Source organism: Epargyreus clarus, unplaced genomic scaffold (assembly GCF_041222505.1).
Source record: "Epargyreus clarus isolate Ecla_fem2 unplaced genomic scaffold, WU_Ecla_fem_2.2 ptg000021l, whole genome shotgun sequence".
Taxonomy (NCBI): Eukaryota; Metazoa; Arthropoda; class Insecta; order Lepidoptera; family Hesperiidae; genus Epargyreus; species Epargyreus clarus.
Window position 1 is genome coordinate 12,504,301 of NW_027332228.1, and position 20,306 is coordinate 12,524,606.

The 20,306-nt window shown below is 31.8% G+C and overlaps 1 protein-coding gene and 1 long non-coding RNA gene across 2 annotated transcripts in view; both read right to left on the minus strand.

Annotated features, from left to right (window-relative positions):
• spg (dedicator of cytokinesis spg) overlaps positions 1-7,200 on the minus strand; it is a 59,655-nt gene extending 52,455 nt beyond the window's left edge. Inside the window, exons 1-4 of the mRNA XM_073084696.1 lie at positions 7,037-7,200; positions 3,840-3,923; positions 3,461-3,654; positions 1,962-2,110 (exon numbers count right to left, since the gene is read on the minus strand). Coding sequence (XP_072940797.1) covers positions 1,962-2,110; positions 3,461-3,654; positions 3,840-3,923; positions 7,037-7,073 — 464 coding nt within the window. The 5' untranslated portion in view covers positions 7,074-7,200. The remainder of the gene's footprint in view (positions 1-1,961; positions 2,111-3,460; positions 3,655-3,839; positions 3,924-7,036) is intronic.
• A 7,773-nt stretch (positions 7,201-14,973) lies between these two features.
• LOC140750939 (uncharacterized) lies at positions 14,974-19,434 on the minus strand. Its single transcript, XR_012103256.1, has 2 exons — positions 18,217-19,434; positions 14,974-15,439 (listed from the first exon to the last, which is right to left on the minus strand). It is a non-coding gene; the product is annotated as an uncharacterized LOC140750939 (long non-coding RNA).
• Between the last annotated feature and the right edge of the window lie 872 nt (positions 19,435-20,306).

The following is a 20,306-nucleotide window of genomic DNA, read 5'->3' on the forward strand; positions in this document are numbered from 1 at the left end:
CATATGTACCTATAAAATACTTTCCCAATTCAAGCAAGTAGTTAACTACGAATATTAATCATAATATTATTATGACACATTTTATATACGGAACATGTTTAGAAAACAACCTTTAGCTAGGATGTAATTAGTGTACCTAGGTCAAAAGTGCAATAACTAACATACATTTAATACTACTACGAGTAACGTTATCATTTAATTAATCCTATACGCGTGCAATGGAACATGTGAGTATTGAGAAACCATTTATCTGTAGTAATAAGCCAATAAGACACGATAAGCCTCTCGATATTAAAAACGGGTACTTGCGTACTACCCCGTGTAGAGCGGGGCTTTTGTTGGGAATTGTACTACCTATAATTTGGGTCATTGGGTAATTACAGGATAGCCAGCGCACTCTTTGAAAATAGTTATTACATTAGTGGCCTATTTTTATTATTTTAGTAGATTTTTTTCAGGCACGGGCCCCGTAATACTGGCTGCCTCCTACCACATTGCTGTCCGATTCTGACCGATTGTATAACCCTGCACAACATACCCTATTTTTAAGATAAAATAATCTTATGACGGTTATGACATTGTAAAATCATCTGAATCCTTAGTTTGGAAAATATACAAAATGTACAGACAAGACACTGAAAACCGTCCCAAGACAAAACCAAAAGGCCTTTAGAAAATTAATTCATAAATAATATTGTTTAACAATCCTTCCTTCCACCAATTAAACTGCGGTCTGCGCAATATATTTCCCTAATTGAGCAATAAAATCATTAATGATCTACTCACAACTTCAATTGTTAATTTATAAATAAATGTAGAGCCAATACTGATTTATGCATAAACACATTTTCCTCTGAATAATTACATTCTTCAACATTACCTAGAGGAATTATATTTGTTAAGCTATTTTCTATCTAAGGAGCATTAAATGTACTGCCAATATTTGACCTTAACAAAAAAAAATACATTCTTCTACATTTATGCTAATTTAGCAAGCTTATTGGTTTGTTATTATTGGTCAAGTACGTATATTCCTTATTGGCAATATATCTATTAGATTATTGCGTGAAAATTTCTTGAAAATATGGATTAAATTTATGAATTAAAATAGTTACATAAGTTAAATATTATTTAAGTTTGAACATGTTAGGTACCTAATATAAACCAGTTTACGAAGAAAACTTGTTTTGGTATATTTTTTTTTATTTAAGATGATTACCTTATACCTACTGCCAGATTTTATGATCCATTGTTTCTCAAAAGTTTGTTCAGAACCAAATCAAAAAAAAATCTCAAATTTCCACCATACAACGGATATTCATGCACAGAAACACACATACCGAGCATTATATAAACATTTTCTGCCGACGGGAATCAAACCTATTGCCAACCTAGATTTGATAACTGCGAGGTCAAGTATGTGCGTATTAAAAATTAATTACCATCACGCGGCGAAGGAAAACATCGTGTGGAAATAAACACGCCTGGAAGAAAGAATGTCGAGGGGATGTGAAGCCTTCCAATTCACCCTTAGTGGACTACGGCCTAAATCCCTCTCAGTCGAACAGGGCTCCCATACCCAGTAATGGAACATAACGATAAATATTTAACGGTGGAAATTAAACTCAACATTTATAACAACCCATCAAACTCCCACTGCCGAGCATTGATCTCTTAACATAATGAGAGGGTTAAGACCACATTTTTCGATTTCACCCAAGGAAGAATTCCACGTAGTACGTAACTTAGAGAATTTTAGTAAACACTCTCAATCATTTATGTAGATTTCTTCATGAACCGTTGGCGTTAATATAACACATATTAATTTGAAATATACACACAATGTTCAATAATCAATGGTGTCTACGTGTTTTTTTTGGAACCCGTACCTCTAGTATTAGTCACACTCACACCTCTTAAATGCTTACATATATACATATTAAGAATGTCACATCACTCACCTGTTCCCCCAGTCGAGTTTGGCGACGAGTTTCAGACGAAGCGCTCTAGTCTGGTCTTGGGTCAGCGTACCGGCCAGGAGTGCCCGACGTCCGCTGAGGAGTTCCCGCATCACCTTCGCAACAGCACTGAACCTGTACGTTTCCCGCTCCTGTAAATTAAAGTATTTTAAAATCTTTGCTGGAATTAGGTGCCTAGTATTCCATACCTAAAGCTATGGTAATAAAAGATGTTGGGACAAAATAAGGATACGTATCACGTAAGTATGTGCCCACATACACATTCACGTAATCAGAAACATCAGGCTTATAATATTGCAATAAAGGACGACAGGCACATCGATAGTTGTTTTAGAATAGAATGGCTTTTTAAATGCAGTGGATATATTTTTTATACTATTAAGTAGGTACAGACAAGACAAGGCACACTCATTCCAACTTATTCCTTAACTAACGATGCATCTGTTGCTGACCTTACATAAGTCACAAAACATATCCGAAAATGACAAGAGCTCATATACAATCAGATGGACTGCATGCTTTTTCTATATTACAAAGTTACATCATTACAATCAATAATAGAAAAAACTCAATCCAATTATATAAGGGAGTATCACATTCCAAAGCAAACATCTTAACTATTTACCTCATACATAAAACTATACAGAAATGTCAACTATCCACCATCAGATAAATAACGGCAGTTTATCTACTCGAAATGAGCATATTCATTTAACAATACATTAGTGAGATGACAAAGAATGAATCATTAACATTAGTTGTCAGAACATAAACAAAGAAAACAGTTTATGTACTCATTTGTGATTCTATATCTATTTAAAAAAAAATTACCAGACGATTATTTTATGCGTAATTAGTAAATTCCTTGAACTTGTAACATGTCATTACAGAATCTCTGTTTGTACTTTTTTTTTTCGGACCCGTGTAACATTGATGATATTTTTACTATTGAACCGATATTTTTCTAACAGACGCCAATAATATAATACTAAGGTACAATTGGCGGCTTTATCGCAAGGATAGCGATCTCTTTCAGGCAAACATTTACTTGTTGCATGAAAGTGAAAAATATGAAATAATAGAGATCTAGGGTAGGGGTGTACAAAAGTATAACATAGCGAGAGCCACAATTTAAGTGTATCAGCAGCTAGATATAACTTAGTCATACTATGATTTTAAAGTAAAAATACTATGATTTTTAAGTAAACTTAAGCGGTATTCAGTTTTTGCACGATCAACGAAGAGATACACAATCTAAAAACCAGCTTTTTTTTTGAGTTCACTGGAGATGCGTTGCTACAACTCAAGCTACACCATTTAAGCCATAACATAGCAGCGTTTGACACCGTTATCTTTAGGTAGAAATAAGTGCAGTGTCGGTGTTTCCAATGTCTACTTACGAAGAGTTCCTACCACCCTCCTACGTGTAAGAATCTCTTACGTATACGTGTTATTATTACAAATCTTTCGCGCACACTCACCACATATAGTTTCTTCCAAAGCCGAGCCCATTCCCGCAGCACACACGCGATCTCTCGCACCAGTGGGTCGTCTTTCAGCTCTGCGATGGCCGCAGCGCCAGAACCCTTGACCGTACACGGCCTAATGGAGACCACACAGGCGGGAAATATGCCCCACGCCGATCTGTTTTTTGTACTGAAGCCTCTGTACCAACCTGATTGAGATATAATTCAGTTATCTATTACTACTCCACAGTTTTAATAGGTAAATTTGAATTGAAATTCTAGATTTAGATATTTGCATACTTTTATATGCATTATGTATTCCAATCCGAATCACCACATGCTTAATGATGTACATATAAAATTAAATGATATATCAGCTTAAAATAAATATTACCTCCATTTTCTTCTAGTATTTGAATAGTTTCTCCAATTTCTAATGGTAGACCAGATCGAACATCTCCCTTCCAGTTGTATACAGCTAAAACAAAATGGCATATTAATAACTTAAACATGTTAGTGTTAGGTCCATTCCTGTTTACAGACAAAGAGACCAAAATCATTTCTAATTAGAGAATGATTCAGCTCATTGTAGTTTGAGGGGTGGCACTATTACCACACCTATAACTGTTTCATAGCAAGAATGTGTAGCACAGCTGTGTTTGAGTTTGGTTTGGTGAATGGACTCATATTAGTGCAACTTCAACACCTGTCCTGTTTGATAGTGTAGATTTAGCATATCTATATTTTGAGGGCTCTAGCCAAAAATATTTGTTAAATGTAATTTACAAATAATGATGACCATCAGTCAAAAACCACTGGACATTTTGCAACTTCTTATATGAAATAGATTTTTATGTATGTAATATGTTTTTATGTTGACAATTGACAGTGGGCAGGCTTATCAGTGCCATCCTCTGCTCTACAATGCTACCAATTTGTATACAAATTGTTCTGTAGAAAAAATTTGTGATTATAGTGGTATTTCAGATGTAAAAGGATTGCCTTTTCTTTTCACCATTAGGTCACTGCTATATGTTAGATAGCAAATAGGAAAATAATTTCGTTTCTATTACTTCATTATGGTTATTTTAAGAAAACTGGTGCTATCTACAGCAGCTTGTCCTTTACATGAATACCAAACAAGTTATCCCATAAAGTACACTGAGTCTCATAATAAATTGTTCCATAAAATAAAATCACATCAGTTACAAATTGCTACTGCAAATTATGCTATCATCCTTCATAAATTTATCAGAGGAAGTGTAGTGCCAGCACAGTTATATCCTCTTATGTTATCCAGTTGACACAGAAGTCTTAAAATTGTGTCATATATTAAAACCAGTACATGATCTCATTTAAATATACTTAGTAGAGGCCTAAGTATTATCTACAATTAAATAAAAAGTTGAAACATCTCAAGTATTTGGTACTTGCACTGATGCCATTGCAATTCTAATGGTGCCATTTACTTGAAAAATGATAATCGTTTTTATTTTTCATAGTACAAGAATTTGAAATTTTGCAAAAAAAAATCTCTGTATAAATAAAGTTTCTTCTTATACAAGTGTATTATCAAATGTGCATGGACTGCACAGAGGTTTGGCATCTGATGGCAAGGAAACACTGCCTGCAGACATCTGTTATCAACTCCATGTAAACCATGGGTTCACATGAATAAACATAGTCCAATAGGAGTGGCAACTAAGGACCATGACAGTTGCCTGACACATCAGGCTTATACACAATAAGCCAGCCAGTATTCAGACTATCCATCAAAACATACAAACTCTTTCACGCTAGAAATAAGTATGGCAGTAATACTTCTCAGTCAAACCACATTGTTCCTAGTTTCTACCTCCATTTAAAATTATAGTATTTTTGAAGTACCTAGTATATGAAATTATAGTATGTTTGAAAGAATCGAACTATAGTTCTCAAGAGTAGCAACTTATATGTGGCTAACCTTCCAATATTGCTCAAAATCTATTTGGAGTTTGTTACTTCAGGTATGCTTATTTCATAATACAAAAAATTTGCTACTCTTCGAGAACTATAGTTCGATTCATAATTAGGTGTCCAAAATGTAAACAAAGGTGTTGACCTATCAAGGAAGTATGTTTCAAACTGCAGTTTATTATTTTTTAATACAATAACATGAAAATAATAATCTAAATAAATGAAGATCAATACATGTTTTCTAATATTTATATTACCTCAATTTCGTTCCATAAAGTAATAATAATAAAAAACAAGGTTTATGGTAAAAAATGAAAATGTGATAATGGTAACACAATCAGGATCCAAAACATTTCTTGTACCTTCATTTTTAAGTTTCATAGCTGATATTATTCATTTTTGTGATCAAGATCAAACTCAAATGTTTTCTTGTTTTCATAGCCTTTTTGTTAAATCGTGTGTAGTTGTTAAAGTTTTCGTTTTTTGTTGAGTCTGTTAAAGTGTTTGTTTCTTGTTAATTTGTTAAGGTTTACAAGACCTGTAATTTTATTTTGACAATGCCATTTCTTTGCTTACATTTTGGACACCTAATTATGAATCAGACTATAACATAGTAAATCAAGTGTCTGCATCTCTTACTACATCCTTTAACATGTGAAAACTTAACATTGCTGTTACAAGGCAGAAATAGCTAATTAATTACTTATAAAGAAAGACCAGCTATGTGAAAGAATATATCTATTGTGAGACATTTTTTTTACAGACTTCCAAAAGTTGAAAGTTCTGTATTCAACTGTATTTATTTAACTGTATGTATTTTTTTCAGTTTTATTATTTTCAATGAAATAACTTCCAAGATTTGAATAATTTGAATACAGAATAAGTACGTACTACTTCATAAATGACTACATTTTAGGGGCATTTCACACTTATTAATTTAGTGATACAAAAATTATTTGTAATAAATATTACAGCTAAGCAATATAGTATATTAAAAAATAGTGCCTAGCTGTTTGTGGGAGACTATATGAATAGGTATCTATAAATAAAATTAATATTGATGTTGATTATATTTATGAAAGAAAATTATTATAGGCCATGTTGAAATATCTGCTCCCAAATGTTTTAAAAAATATTGTCTCTATAAAACAATTTAAATTTAAGTAAATCTATGTATAAAATAATGCCTAACCTTACAATGTCTTAATTCCTATGAAGATATTTTATTTTATTACACATTAATTTAATCGCCAGGGTCAATTAACTGAAAGCCGAGTGCCTTGACAAATTAGTACAAAAACAAAACAAGAAAAAATATTACAACACAAGTTTTAAAAAATACATGGATGTAGCGAAAGCGCAGATTAGATAAATGCTTCATAAAAGATAATGTTTCTCTGTTTTATGTTATTTTTATGACCAATTTATCTAAATTAATGCAAAAATGTACTCGCGAAAAGGATAAAAGAACAAAGGCAATAATACGGGTTATTTATTTATTATCCTGACAGGAAGCTTTTAAGAGAACTTGTTTTAGGATATCAATTATTTAAAATTCTCGACATGTATTTACGTTTCCGCTGTAATTGTGTGCAGGATGTAATAAGTATGACTGAACCCAAACGTCAAACTTACCGACAGCTAGTTTTGTAGATTTTGATGGTATCCACATTTTTAGCACTATTATAACACACAAAACGTGCACATAGATATTATAAAATCATTTTTAAAACATACTGTTATTAAAAAATAACAAAAACCCAATGATAGAAAACAAAAACTGCTCCTCTGTTGATGGATTATTTACTACATACAGATAAACGCTAAATTTCATTCATATGAAAACACACCAACAGATAAATAAATTATTTATTAAATTGGAATACAAATAAATAATATTAATACTTATAATCTGCGAAATTTAACCATTACATAAGTTCGACATGATATATCGAACTTACAAATATGTAATAATCATATATAAAAAATGGAAATATAGTGTGACAAACTTTTGTGTGCGTGTTGTGGTTTGCAGAAACAACTGTGTGCTATTGTTTATGGGCATTTAATGTGTTGTCAGCTTCATTTCATCCACTTTATGAATGATTTTTTAAATTGCGTGAAGATTATTTAGTTTTTACGTTCATTTAATAAAATTAAGACCTTAAAAACTAAAACTTAATTTATTTTTGTGGTTTGTTTAGAATAAATATTTTTTTATGTTAAATATTAATAATAAAAGCAGTGAAAGCCTAATGGTTTACAAATTCTGTCTTTTGAACGAGGGGTCCGAGGTTTAAATCCTAGGCACCTCTGATTTTTCAAAGTTATGTGCGAATTAGAAATTAATTATCACTTGGTTAAAACGGTGAAGGAAAACATCGTAATGAAACCTGCATACCTAAGATATTCATATAAAAACAAAACTCAAAGGTATGTGAAGTCTACCAATACGCACTTGGACAGCGCGGTGGACTATGGCCTAATCCTTTTTATTCTGAGAGGAGACCCGTACCCAGTAGTGGGCCAATAATGGGTAGCGAAGACGATTAATAAATACAGTCCGACAAACTTTTTATGCCTTTGATAGGGCAGCCACTGATGATCCAAAACTACTTATAAAGTGGCCAATTTTGAGTAAGTATTATATTTATTTAATGGTTAAATATTTAACATAAGAGTAAACAACACAACGCATCATCTAAAATTATACGTGTACAATACAACATAAGTACATATTTTTATACATGTACAATATAACATACGTATACAATTAGTATCAATTAACTTCTAGTCTTCAAGGTAATTTTATGAAATCATCGTAAAAACGAATAACTCTTTGTCTTGGAATATTGTTGTGTTCATTTAAAACTTTGCAATGAAGCTGACAGCAGTGATAGCAATACCGATCATGGACAATAGAGATACGTTTTGTCAGTGAATGGCTGACATTTGACAATTGACGCAGTCATCACAGTTTTGACACTGACAGCACTCAGTAAGACACGATAGTGACACTGACTGATGTCGAGAAAATTTAAATGTTTAAAGTTTGTTTTTTTCGACCGCGTTTTTAAGACTTTGTTCTCTTGAATACTGATAATTTTGAAGTAAAATGCGTCTTATCAGCATTCAATTTGCATAAGTTAAATTTGATAAGAAATGAATCATTACATCGATATCCTTTAAAGCCAGGAACAAAGTGTTTATATATCCTAAATGAATAATTAGTTATATTGTTGACTGTGAATCGAAAAACCAGATTTACGTGTTTAAAAGACAAATTAATTTTAAGAAGCACTAATCATGTCCGATAATTTTATACCGTTGAATCAGAGCACGCCAAATCAAAATCAGAACCGTTGGCAGGGCCAGGGCTTTCAGCAAAGTGGTCAATTATGGGGACAGAACCAAAGGCGTTATAATCAGAGAGGGAACAACTCACAGCGGAACAGCAGTTATGGGGTTTGTATTTATATTTTACACAAATTTTTAATAAGGATAAAATGTTATCTGATGTTTATAAAATATAGTAATAGTAAACGAGCAAGCATTCCTGACGTTAAATAACTTCTGCTTATACACATCTGAAATCAGCCCAAGATATTAAAGTCTTATAAGTTAGTACCTTGAGGTCTGCGTGTGGTACACTTCTCACAGAGCTGTCTATATTTTGTCATGTTGTCTCCAGGGCACACACAAAGGAATGTACCAAGTTTTCTTAAAGCCTTTATGGAGTGTTGTATTGTAAAGCTTTTGGATTTTTAAATTACTACTATTTTTTACACTTATACTACAATATACCACTTTGACATCTGTTAAAAGTTGATCTATTTCTCATTGTCTAATATAGTATGTAATTTTTAATTTCAGAGTGACAACAACAGTAGCCAAGGCAAAGACAAGAGTATTGATGCCTACTTACACCCATCAATGCTTCAAGATCCATGGGCGTATCTCCGTAGACGAAATGCAGAAAATCAGTCAATTTAGATCTACCTTCAATGAATTACTCTAAGTAGTTGTGTGTTTGTATGCATTGTATGTAGTTGTATGCTATAATGTAAAATGATGTAGGTTGGAATACTTACTCATTTTTTGTTACTAACACTAACACAGTACTTAGTATAATTCTATAATGAATTAGTATTTTGGAACTGTACTTGATTTTGCAAGTGTAGACCCGACAAAAGTAAGTGGTGAGAATGATGGGTTAATGCTGGCAACTCATAAAGGATGTCAATGACTGATTCCTTTTGTCATGATAGATTGTATAGCTTAGAAATATAGTAGATGTTTCTTGATTTGCTGACGTAAGAAACATTTAAGCCTACAGTGACAAGTCCATACCAATTATATGTTGATGATGGTAAATGACTCAAACTTGTATCATATAATTCTAAAGTTATATTGGAAAATATAAGGCACAAGCTTGTGTATGACATCTTGACAATAATTGGTTAAAATCAATGCTAATTAAGGATTTGTAACAACAAGCATTGTTATTAATTTATGGTGCCTTTTAAAGAATACAAATTTTGTGAAGCACTAGTGAGTACCTCTGAGTACAGGGATCATCTCTACCTGTGAAGGAGACCATCTTTTCTCTACTTAACGCTACTCTCATACGGATTGAAGCACTGAGTGTAATCTATTAAGTTGGTGAGTTTCTAGTGTTTGTTTCACAGGGGCATGATGACAGTATTAAAAAATCGAAAAAAAAATGGTTTACTTAAAAACAATATGTCGAAGCATTCTCAAAAATAGCCCAGTTTTAATAAAAACTAGGATTCATTATATTTTCAATAAAATAAAAGTATAAATTAATGCAGTCGCTAATCGGGGCGAAATGACGTCATTTTTTTGGGGTGTCACTGCTAATATTTCCCTTAATACTGAATTTATTGCCGAAATAATACGATTTTTAGAAGCAGATTTTTACATGTACCTACATTATAGAAGGGGACTTCAAAATTTGTCATCATGCCCATTATTGTTTTGTAATTCTGCATTACAATTTTTATCTATGTAACTTATTATAGTTAAGAATAGTTGTTAAGTAATTTATATAGGACTAAAATTATAAAATGCCATTATTTATTGACATAAGTATGACTTACAGATAATCAAGTAATCTTTTTTACATTTTTTTTAAGTTTGTATTTTTTTATTTTACATGAATAAAAGAATATTAAAAAAATTAAATAAAGGTCACAGATTTAGTCTTGACTGTCTTACAAGAACTGTATTTGATTTTTACTTGAAATATTTTAATTTACCATCTAACATGAATCTGTTGGTGTAATTTTAAATATTGTATGTCCTATTTGGACATTGTAACATTTTTTGTCACAATATACACTGAAATCTTTAAACATTGTTTTTCTTACAAATATTCTTGTCTCTGTTATTAAAATAGATCTTAGAAAAGAAGAACGAAACTAGAAAATACTAAATTAAAAAAATAACTTAAGAAAAATACTTAAAAACATTTAATATCATTCCATATTTGGTTTCATATCAGTATGTTTAACTGATATTTTACAAAGTTTTTATTTTATATACATAGAGGTATCTATTTAACTAGCTCTATGTAGAATAGACCAATCATAGATAGATTGTCATTATTACCTTATGAAAGTTTGGAACAGCTCACCATAGCATATTGGCTTTACTTAGTGTAAAGGAAAATGTAGTTCTGCAGCTTAAGTATACCCCTTTGCTTATTTACTTTATCCATTTTACATTAAACTTATTAGATAGGACCGAGATAAATAAGCGAGGGAATATTGCCGCCTAGTTGGAATTACATTTTACCACTTCTAAAATTAACTGGAAACTCATTACATAGATACCATGAAATCTATGGGTACCAACATTGTTTAGAGAAATTTGTTAGTATTAGACCAGGGTCGATAATTTTTGGAACCAAAAAAAATTACAATAGAATGAAACCCATTGGAAAAGGAGGGAAATATGATCAAAATGAAAGGAAAAATAAATTACGGTCGATCCGAGTTCGGGAAGTGGGAGGGGGTGAGTTTTTAAGGGTAAAAAATGGTTTATCTTGATTTCCGGCTAAACTACACGTCCTATGCGAAAAAGTTTAATGGCAAAGTTGTAGGTAATAAAAAGATCTACAACTTTTGTATTTGCAATTTTTTCACATAACCTCAAAATTTGGGTGAAAAATTCAAAAAACCAAGTTTTTGGTTTTTTATTTATATCTTTTTCAAAAAAAATTTTTTTATACGAAATTTGGTGAAAACTTACCTTATTATGTCCCAAATACACTGTAATTTATTTGATTAAAAATATTTATTTTTTCGCCTTATTTTCACTTAATATCAAAAAAGCACCCTAATTTTCAATCGAAAATTCTGACGTCAAAATATCAGCTTTTTTCAAAAAGTTTGGGGGCTTTTTGTTCGTTGAAATATCTAATTTCTGATGGTGTAAAAAAAATATACATTACTATAGGAAATGTTCTCAGAAAATGCAAAAAATTGATAAAAACCCAATTGTATTTATTGTCGATTCTCTTCTTGCTAGACTCCACTATAACGATTCAAAGCTGATTTTTTTATTTCATACACTTGCTTGTCATCTGACTTATTGCAGATTATACAAACATACTGATAATCTGAAAAGACAAAATTAAATTAATAATGCCTTCAAAGTTTTATCATGAGTATAACTAAATTTGTTTGTATAAAATAAATGAAATTACTATTTTTTATTCTTGTACTAAAATATCATTCAATTTTATTTTTTTAGGTTATGTTATGTTAAACATACTATTTATGAAAGAAAATATTACTATTTTTATTTTAAAGTTGATTAATATAGATTAAAATACAGATTGTATTTACCTTGCTATGTAGATTTCAAACGATTTTTTGAATAAAGTAAATTTCTCACAATTCACTTAGAGTAACTGAGCCTGCACGTGTATTTTTAAAAACGATGTTGTACACTGCTCTGTATCTCGAATACTGGCTAACGGTTTTTACAGCTGCTACGAAATAGCAGGTATGTAGTAAGGCCCAGACCCTCCTAGGTCCGTCCCCACTTCTCTATGAAATAACTTACAATGGGCTAAAATTTACCGAAGGTCACTCAGGTATATAAATTATCTTAAAACAGCAGTAAATAGACATCTACAAATATTATTTAAATAAGATTCTACAACTTTTTCAAAATATTGTAGATGTCTTATTAAATATTAACTTTATCAACTTAATTGTTTGTTAATTATTGAAGTATATTTTAATTTGCAACTTTTTCATTTATCAATAAAACATGAAATCTTACGTTTTTTGAGTAATTAAAGTGTAAATTTTAATAAATACCTCAAAATTGTACATAATGATATAAAATTTTTTTTCGAATTTGGGTTTTTTTTCAATTTTTTGCATTTTCTGAGAACATTTCCTATAGTAATGTATATTTTTTTACACCATCAGAAAGTAGATATTTCAACGAACAAAAAGCCCCCAAACTTTTTGAAAAAAGCTGATATTTTGACGTCAGAATTTTCGATTGAAAATTAGGATGCTTTTTTGATATTAAGTGAAAATAAGGCGAAAAAATAAATATTTTTAATCAAATAAATTACAGTGTATTTGGGACATAATAAGGTAAGTTTTCACCAAATTTCGTATAAAAAAAATTTTTTTTGAAAAAGATATAAATAAAAAACCAAAAACTTGGTTTTTTGAATTTTTCACCCAAATTTTGAGGTTATGTGAAAAAATTGCAAATACAAAAGTTGTAGATCTTTTCATTACCTACAACTTTGCCATTTAACTTTTTCGCATAGGACGTGTAGATTAGCCGGAAATCAAGATAAACCATTTTTTACCCTTAAAAGCTCACCCCCTCCCACTTCCCGAACTCGGATCGACCGTAATTTATTTTTCCTTTCATTTTGATCATATTCCCCTCCTTTTCCAATGGGTTTCATTCTATTGTAATTTTTTTTCATTTTTTACCATTTTTAAAGGCTTCGGCACTGGTCTATATGTGTTGAGAGTTTTTTTATTATAATATAGGAGTAGCAGACGAGCATGCAGTCCACCTGATGGTAAGTGGCTAATGTCGCCCATGGACATCTGTAATCAACCTCAGATAGGATTAGATATTACTACCTGAGGTCGGACACGGATGGGCCGCTTCCCCTGAGGACTAAGCTGGAACGCCTCGGAAACGTATGTCTCCCTTACCACACCCTTCAAAACGGAACACCGCCGCGCCTAACATTGCTGTTATTAGGCAGAAATAGGTGTGGCGGTGGTACCGCCGGCGTCGAACCACAAGGGTTCTACCACCTTCAATTTGTAACGAAAGTAATATAACCTTTACGAAGTAAGTTTAAGGAGGTGAAGTAACTAAGGCAGTGATTTCATGTTATTGGTATCTTTCCCCGGTTAAACTATAAATTTACTTTGGTCCCTTGTCAATATGTAATCGAGACCTGCTAATAAATCTGGCGGAAAATGTCTATGCCAAACGACGGTGATTTTGATTTTTCTTCTAATCGTGAAGATTCGATAGGGATTAGGCAATAATATTACTCCTATATTGTTTTTATTAATCTACGGTGCGCAGGACACCAACGTGGGTGTTTCGATTTTATGTAGGAATTTTAAGAATAATTTAGGTAAAATAAAACTTACGTCATTCCCTATAACCTTCTACAGCCATCCATCTGCCTTTAAAATTCCTCACTTATTAAGTGGCTACCGTAATTACCACGCAGGGCTACGCCTATTGGGTTCCGCAATAACTTACTGGAAGATACTGCTACCCATTTCCTGTATTGGAATCCCTCAGTGTTCTAAGAGACCCAAGGGAAAGGCCTACGGGACCGTTTGAGGAAAAATGTTTTCTTATCTCTCCATGTCTATTAAAACTTCTATCTAAACGGATGAAATTCGATCATTGGCGCCTAATCATCTTGAGTTTTTATACTGATTAATATTAATACTCGTCAACAGTTATAAAATAAAAAAAATGTCTGCTTGATTTTAGAATGCGAATTATGCTTGGAGGCAAAAACAAAACCGACTCAAAAATTTTAATTTCTTTTTATTGATCACTAATGTTTAGGCAAAACCTAAAATCGCTCCAAATTCGATTTATTTCGCTAATATAATTGGGAGAGCTTTACTTGAGCGTCACCTGCTGTGAATTTGCAACTAAAGCTATTGGCTTCGTTCATTGAGAATAGTATTGACGATAATAAATAATTTGGAGCAATTTATACCTACCTATGTTATGTACTAAATGACATTGAAACGTAGCCTCGTAGCAGCGCTACGTAACTAGCGTGATTCATTCAGAATTAGTTAATATAAATTAACAATGGAAAATTTAAAGCGTAGGTACCTACTATTAAGAAATAAATCATCAATGAAACGGTTTTGTTCATGAAGTTCATAGTCGCTTATTAGCGTTTGGTCTGAGTCGAAGATTTCAGCACTTCCTATATTAAAATTAATATAACTAAATTGTTTCGTATTCTAGGCTGCAGATTGGTATTGGTAAGTATTTAAATAAAACGTCAGAGCGAGGTTTCGAATAATAAATATATTTCTTTTTAACTTTACATTGGGAGAGATATGTCTGTTACCAGCCACTATAAAAGAACACAACAAACTAAAATAGGTTGTATACGTATTGATTAATTTTTGCAAATACAAATGGAGCAAACCAACACGCCCCCTCAAAAATTAATCCTCCAATTATAACAACATTTATACAATAACAAAAATACCTAAACAGATCATATACTCTTTCCCAATGTTTACTGGGGAATACAAAATCATGGTCCAACATTTGTTGCAAGGATTAGGAAAAACCCAGTAAAACCTAACCAGACCATTTCACTTATTTATATTAATTAATAAGTGTTAAAGAAATTAAAATTATAAAATAAAATAAATTAAATCAATTATTCTAAGCCCATTCCTTCTCTAAATTTACAAAAAGTGACGACGGGCAACGGCTTCGTCAGAACATCTGCCAGTTGTTTACCTGTCGGAATATAATTTAATTTTATTATATTTTTCTCAACTTGTTCTCTGGAGAAATGATATTTAATATCTATATGTTTAGATCGTTTATGGCAAGTTGGATTATTAGCAATACTTATACAGCCGTTATTATCTTCATAAATAATTATAGGCAAAGTAATATTAATTTTTAAGCTGAGAGCCAATGACTTAAGCCACAAGGTTTCCCTAACAGCCTCAAACAAAGCCATATATTCAGCCTCAGTGGAAGAAGCTGCGACAGACAACTGTTTCTTTGTACACCAGGTAATTGAACACTTATCAAACAATTTAAATAAATATCCAGTTGTACTTTTTCTGTCCATTGTATCATTTCCACCCCAATCAGAATCAACAAAACCACATAAAATATTTTTATAGTTACATCTCGTGTAAACTAATTTTAAATCAATAGTACCTTTCAAGTATCTTAGAACCCTTTTAAGACACTGCCAAAGTTCTTTATTATTTTTATTTGAATACCGGCTTAATAAGTTTACACTCAAACTCAAATCTGGACGAGTGCATAACATAATGTACATTAAACAACCTATAACATTCTGACATGGTGCATCATATTTCTCCACAGAATTTAATGCTTCATAATTTAATTTACTTTCGAGAGGAGTACTCACAGGATTGCAGTTTGACATTTTAAATTTATTTAAAACTGTTTTACTATATGCACTTTGATCTAAAGATATTTTATCATCGCATCTAGTTATTTTTATCCCTAGAAATAATTTAATATCTTTTAAATCTGTCATTTTAAATGTACTCATTAGATAGCTTTTAAAATTAGTAAGTGTTTCCACTTCACCACATGCTATTACCAGATCATCAACATATAGTACAAGATAAATATTTTTATAGACATTTCCGTTATCTAACATATAAATGCATCGGTCAGCCGATGAATTCTGAAACCCCCTTGATTTTAGTTTTTGCTCAAATAGTTCAAACCAACATCTAGCAGCTTGTTTTAAGCCATACAATGCTTTATTCAGTTTACAAACATAACCATCTTTATATTTTATACCTTCCGGAATTTTCATAAATATTTCCTCCTTTAGATTACCATTTAAGAATGCGGTTTTAACATCCATATGATGAATTAATAAATTAAACTGATGAGCGAAACAAATAATAAATCTAAAACTAGCTATTCTTGCAACTGGTGCAAATGTTTCATTGTAATCTGAAAGGTATTCTTGACTAAAGCCTCTGGCAACTAAACGAGCTTTATACCTCAAGGGTTTTCCAAATTCATCGTTCTTAATTGTAAAAATCCATTTACTGTCTACAATATTCCTATTCTCTGGCTTTGGTACAAAGGTCCAAGTTTTATTAACTTCAAGAGAATTTAATTCATCTTTAATTGCACTTTCCCAATGACATTTATCTTCTCTAGTTTGAATTTCAGCAAAAGAACTAGGTAATTTACATAGAATAGATTGAGCACACAATAAATAATTATTCACCATTTGTTTATAAGAAATAGGGGGACGACTTTTAATCCTATCACTCCTTCTAAGATTTAAGTTCTCATCTGTGTTTTGTATATCATGTGAATCTTCATCTACCGAATTATTCCGTTCAAGTACGTCATGGTTAATTTTGCGAATTTTATTCGAGCACACATGCTCATCAGATTTCAGTACATCTGATTTACAACCATCAGAGATTCGAGACTCTATCGACACTGATTTTGACCCGTGGTCTGTACCAGTTTCGTCACGAGAATTTTGAACATTCTCTTCAAGTCCTAATTCAGGCCTGGATTGCAAGAAATTAGTCTCATCTACGATAACATCTCTGACTGTACAAAATTTTTCGCAATTAGGATTCCAAACTTTATAACCATTTGGTTCATATCCGACAAGGATACCCTTCCACGACTTGTCATCAAACTTATTTTTACAAAGTTTGTCATGAACATAAATAGTTGAACCAAAAACCTTTAAATATTTTAATTGAGGTTTTTTATCATGCCACATCTCAAATGGTGTCTTTAATATTTTTAAAGCTTTAGTTGGTGATATATTAATTAAATAAACAGCTGTTAACACAGCTTGACCCCAAAAACTTTTTCTAATTTAGCACCGTTTAACATAGCACGAGCTTTTTCTGTAATTGTTCTAACCATTCGTTCAGAAACACCATTTAATTGTGGAGTCCTAGGAACTGTAAGATGATAACTGATTCCCTTTTCAACACAGTATTTTTTCATTTCGGTAGATAAATACTCTCTACCATTATCGCAATAAAGGTAAACTAGCTTTAAGTTAAACTTAGCTTCACTCTTTGCAACAAAATCTTTAAAACAAGAAAATACGTCAGATTTATATGTTATTAAATAAACAACACAGTAATGAGTGAATTGATCAACAAAAAAAACAAAATAATTCTTGTTATCAACAGTTGAAGGAGTAATAGGACCACATACATCTGAATGTACTACATATAATGGTCGTTTAATAAAACTTTTATCCTTTACGTTGTTAAACGGCAGCCGGCTCTGCTTTCCATTTATACATGCCCCACACAGATTATCATCTGGTACCACTGTACGTATTATATTTATGTCGTCAAACATTTCATGAATTCTCATTTGTAAAAAATTATTTTTACCTATATGACCCAAACGCTGATGCCATAATCCGTAACTATTTTTGTCATTGTTATGAACTTGAGAAGCAGGACAACTGACGTTCAAGCACAGTTCAAAATCTACAGTTATTAAATTATTTGAAAACATACCTCTCATTATAATTTTACCATCCTTGCAAATTCGTGCTCCTTGTTCGTCGAAAATTATTTCATATCCAGCTCGTTGCATTCTCGAAACAGATAATAAATTGTATGGGACCTCACGGCAGAATAAAACATTGTCCAAAGCTCCTTGTACGCCCATATTACTAGTAAGCTGCAAGGTTCCACGTTTGGTAGCTGTAATAAATTCACCTGATTTAGCAACTGAAATTTTAAGAGGAACATTTAAAACAGTATAATTTATGAAAATATCATCTCTATTAATTATGTGATCTGATGCGCCCGAGTCCAGTATAAATGTTATTTTATATTCAGTTTCATTTTTAAGTAAATAATCTCCAGTCATGAAAGCAAAACTTGAAGAAGTAGATGGTTGGTTAGTCTCAATAACTTGAACAGTTCTCGTGCGATCAATAGATTTCTGCTGCCTCGATCGCTTAAAATAATAACAATCGTTCTTCACATGACCCTTCCTTCCACAATAAAAACATTTCATAAAATTTTGTTTCTTTCCTGTGTGCGACCGTGAATAATTGTCAATTTTTCTTTTCCGCCATATTTTTTCAGCTTTTCTTTCCGTATGCAAAATTTTTAAACTTGTGTCACCGGAATCACTTTTTAATTTTACTTCATGGTCTAAAAGTCTTGTTTTTACAAAAGCTAATGTTAAATTATCATCCGACAAGGTTTCTATTGCAGTAACGACTCCATTGTATGTTGAGGGTAATGTCAGAAATAAATGAGCAATTTTATCTGATTCCTCTAATTTTGCACCACAAGCCAATAATTCGGCAATCAAATCATCAAAAACGGAAAAATGCTTAATGAGGGTAGTGTCGCCTTGTAATTTTAAAGATAACAATTTTTTTCGTAAAGCCAACTGAGTCGCGATACTTTTCCGTTCGTACAGAGAATCTAAACTTCTCAAAATATCCTTTGCAGAACTCTCTTCTTTCGCAAAACCGAGATATGAATCACTTAAATATTCAACGATAACGCTCTTTGCGACCCGGTTATTCTTCTGCCACTCACTGCAATCTATATTCGGTTCGTCGTCGATAACTTTTATAACGTCAAGTTCACTAAGTAATGCCCGTATTCTAAATTTCCACACACTGTATTTCTCGCCGGTAAAAGGTTTTACATTTCTTTTCATTTTAGAACTTTCCATAATGCAGAATCTGTACTATAATTTTAAATATTCAATTTTATATATAAAAAATTTCTGGGCCCATAACCTATTTAAATAAAACGTCAGAGCGAGGTTTCGAATAATAAATATATTTCTTTTTAACTTTACATTGGGAGAGATATGTCTGTTACCAGCCACTATAAAAGAACACAACAAACTAAAATAGGTTGTATACGTATTGATTAATTTTTGCAAATACAAATGGAGCAAACCAACAGTAAGTGAATCGCCTTTAGTTCGTGCACTGACCTTACTCAATGGTATTTTGGTTTCAAATCCCAGGCTAGATATGTTTTTTTCAGCACCTGCCGTATTTCGTAGTACGGGCAAATTCGTTCAAGCCCTTTCTGGCTAAACAAACGCATTTGACATGTATCTGTAATGTTTGTTAAGAATATAATTGTGATATAAATAAATAACAATTAATACCGTAGATGAGAGGTAACAAGGAAAAAGTCATCTTATTTTTGAATAATGTTGTGTATTCTATATACATATAATTCTATTGCAGAAGTATTATAGCTTAGTATACGTATATGATAGTATTCTCCCGTATTTCGAAGATGCTAGAATTAGACTTGACTTCAGTCGGTGCTTCAGACATGACTTTGGTTTTTATAGCACTCACTACGTAGCTTGAAACGAACTTAATGTTCGTTTGCTAATACTATTATATAAAAAACTGAAGCTTATTTTATATCCAGACAGGCAAAGGCTACTAAAATAATCTTCTGAAGTTGCAAAGCGTACATTTGAGACCAATCTTGACGTAGCGACTATTTTCAGAAATAGTGACGTAATCGACCTGAGATAGGGTTTCAGAGTTTATAAATAACATGTCTATAGGTTAAGGCACCACTTAAAATGTATTCCTGTTTAGAACTTT